Source organism: Octopus bimaculoides, chromosome 2 (genome assembly GCF_001194135.2).
Source record: "Octopus bimaculoides isolate UCB-OBI-ISO-001 chromosome 2, ASM119413v2, whole genome shotgun sequence".
NCBI lineage: Eukaryota > Metazoa > Mollusca > Cephalopoda > Octopoda > Octopodidae > Octopus > Octopus bimaculoides.
This window is the reverse complement of record NC_068982.1, coordinates 34,298,395-34,302,106: the sequence shown is the minus strand read 5'-3', so window position 1 is coordinate 34,302,106 and position 3,712 is coordinate 34,298,395. Positions and strand designations below refer to the sequence as shown.

Here is a 3,712-nt window from a genome sequence, read left to right as displayed (position 1 = left end):
TATATATATATATATATATATATATATGCATACATACATGCATACATACATGCATATATACATACATACATAACGCACATAAAGACAGGGTGGTTACAGCGAGAATATTTTTGACTGACCTGGTCTAAGTAACAACAATATATGATATAAATATACTATACAGAGATTGAATACAGATGGTGTTGATATTGTTTTACATATCAGCTGAGATTGTGACCCAGTTTTCATTCTTTGCTATTGTCATTTCACTTTACTTCAAATACTAACTCTACATGAAATCTATCCTTGAAATCCTATTTCCTCCTCCCTGTAAGCTGAAGTCTTGCACTATTTTGGAGAGCCTGTGAAAATCATAAATATTGTTACTCTTTCTCTTCAGACTGAATAGTAATAATTATTCTTTCTAATTCTGGCAGAAGTTTAGTAATTTTAAGGCAGTGGGGTGGGGGATTAGTCAATTACATTGACCCCCTAGCACTTGACTGATATTTTATTTTATCAAGTCCCAAAAAAGCAAAAGACAAAGTTAACTTTAGTGGTATCTGAACTCAGAACGTAAAAATCTAGAACAAATGCCTCAAAACATTTTGTCCAATGTGCTAATGATTCTGTCAGCTTGCCACCATAATAATGATTTCAAATTTTAGTACAAGACCAACAATTTCAGGTGAGAGGGCAAGTCAATTACATCACCCCCTACCCGCAGGGCACAACTTAATTTATCAACCCCCAAAAACAAAGTCAGCCTTGGCAGCATTTGAACTCAGTGCATAATGAGTCAGAAGAAATACCACTAAGCTTTTTGACTGATGTGCTATCAATTCTGCCAACTTTCCAAATGATAATAATAATCCTTTCTACTATAAGTGCAAGGCCTGAAATTTTGGGGGAGGAGGCTAGTCAGTTACATCAACCCCCAGTGTGTAACCGGTACTTATTTCTTCAACCCTGAAAGGATGAAAGACAAAGTCGACTTTGGCAGAATTTGAACTGAGAACATAAAAGACAGATGAAATGCTGCTAAGCATTTTGCCCAGTGTGCTAACTATTCTACCAGCTTGCCACCTTTCCAAATAATAATAATAATAATTTTTTTCCAATACAGCCACAAAGCCAACAGCCTTTGAGGATAATTGATACCATCAAACCCAGTATTTGACTGGTGCGTTAGTTTACTGACCCTTGAAGAACATATAGAAATACTGCAAAGCATTTTTATCAATGCTATGAATTGCATATTGTTCATTTGAGTGATAGTTTTTGTTTGGAGGGGAAGGGGTTAAGCCAGGAAGGATCTTATTGAAAACTGTATTGTAATGTGTAAATGAAGCTTTTCATGTGTGATTGCAAGCAGACATTGCAAAGTATGCAGAGGGTGACTGGACTGTATGATCCTTTTTTGATTCTTTAAATATTTCTGTTGTTAAGTAAATAAAAATGTGATTATGTACATACATAAAAAATGTAGACATCAAATTAAATCATTTTTTCCCCCATTTTGCAGGGAGAATCTGTAGGGACAGATTGGATATGGGATTGGTCAAGTAGGCCAGAAATTCAGCCTGTTGGGTGAGCATTATTGCCTTTCATTCATTCGTTTGTTTGTTCATTCATTCGTACATACATATGTTGTCCTAATTAAAAATAACATTTAATCCTTTAGCATTTAAACCGACCATATTCAGCCTAATATCCTACTTGTTTTATGTTCAAAGTGGCTGCAACTGGCCTCTCACACTTAGTCTACAATGTTATTCTGAAAATAAACAATCACTTCATTGAAATCTGAAAGCCACAAGAAACTGCATGATTAATTTGAAACAATAAGTATTACATTTGACAGAGTAATTTGAATGCTAAAGGATTAAAAGAGTCTTGAAAAATATTTAGTAATTACATAAAAATCAACCATCTCTAAAGAAGTTCCTTTATTGGCTTACATTATTTTTGCTTTGCTCTCTTCCTACAAAATTTCTTCTCTAAGTAACAAGCATAAATGAAATTATGAAATAACCACTAATATTTTCAACATAAATCATATTATTGACAATGAGCACCAATATGAAACAGCAAAGAGAAAAAAAGCCCAGTAATGGAGATACAAACCATATAATTATTATATATTGGATATGAGTAAAATAACCTATTCTACTAATGCTAAGTGACTGGTGGATTATTTTGTAGAAATAAATTGATAGAGTTAAAATAACAAAAATAAATTACAGTGTCTTATTTGAAAAGTTGGAATGGCGAGCATTCTTTTGTGTAATTGGTAACATGGCAAGTGACAGGGCTGTCCATTAGTTTGCCAATTGTTATTCTTTTCTGGCCAAATTGCTACTTGTAATATCTAATGTTACATTTCCATTTTCATTTTTTTTCTCCAGAGATTTAAGTGGATATTTCAAACACCCACGCCGCCATAGACTGAGTGTGCGTAATACCAAAGTTTTGCGTAATGGTGTGTTCTGTATGGAAAATCTGCCAACTTTATTAATATCCCATGCTTGTTCATTTGTTTTGGGGGCAGCAGTGTAAGTATTTTCTTTAATTGTCTTTATTTTTATTTTTCTTCTTTTAAATGTATTTTCGTAAGCATTGTTATCATCATCACTTTAATGCCCACTTTTCCATGCTTGCAAGGGTCAGACGAAATTTGTCAAGGTAAATTTTCTACAACTACATGCTCTTCTTGTCACTGATTATCACCTGTTTCCAAGCAAGGTAATATTTCCACATATCTAAATTTCACAGAAAACTGGAAACAAACAACATTGCTTGTATGATGGTATTGCTTGCTTACCACTATCATATGACATCAAGACAAGGAGACACGCAAACATGCACACACGCATTTACATATATATGACAGGCTTCTTACGAAATCCATGCACATGGCTTTGGTTGGCCCAAAACTATAGTAGAGGGAACTTACTTGAGGCACCATGCAGTGGGACTGAACCCAAAACCACATGGCTGGGAAGCAAGCTTCTTAACAACACATCCACCCTGGTGCCTCATAGCTATGCCTGCACAAATAATAGATATTGTCATAAGGAATACTTACATAAATTATTGGCACTTTCTGTTCATACATTAATTGGAATAAGGCATGGACATTATGGACTGCAATCCAGAGGTCTCTACCAAATGGAGTGTCTGGAGGGTCTCCAGAGATAATGTGAAAAGTTATTGAAAATATCAATATCACTAAGGTCCTCACAGTATTTGTGACCCAGGGGTTTCCAAAATTTCAATCTGGATCTAGATGGACTTTTAATAAATACTACAACAATAAGATATTTTTTTATCTTTTATCTTTTACTTGTTTCAATCAATGGACTGCAGCCATGCTGGAGCACCTCCTTAAAAGAATTTAGCGAAACATAAGTACCCCAGTACTTATGTTTTCCTTTTAAGTCTGACTTATTCTATCAGTTTCTGTTACCAAACTACTAAGTTATAAGGATGTAAACAAACCATGACTGGTTGTTAAGCAGTGGAGGAAGAGTGACAGATACATGCACACACGTAAACATCACACACACACACACACAGATATGGTGATGCAAACAGGAAAAATAGAACTCAGAATATGAGTATACTTTTATTAATATTTAACAGAACCAACAAAGTAACTTAAGGGCCAAGAGTTTGCTGCATTGGCCTTTTTGGCCCTTGAATCACTCTGTTGCTTCTGCTAAATATTAAT

At 34.6% G+C, this 3,712-nt stretch overlaps 1 protein-coding gene across 1 annotated transcript in view; it reads left to right on the top strand.

The window, feature by feature from the left end:
- The window catches only part of LOC106879526 (BCL2/adenovirus E1B 19 kDa protein-interacting protein 3-like), an 81,679-nt gene that overhangs the window by 66,402 nt on the left and 11,565 nt on the right, over positions 1–3,712 (top strand). Inside the window, exons 4-5 of the mRNA XM_052976195.1 lie at positions 1,505–1,569; positions 2,388–2,534. Of these exons, the coding sequence (XP_052832155.1) occupies positions 1,505–1,569; positions 2,388–2,534 (212 nt within the window). The remainder of the gene's footprint in view (positions 1–1,504; positions 1,570–2,387; positions 2,535–3,712) is intronic.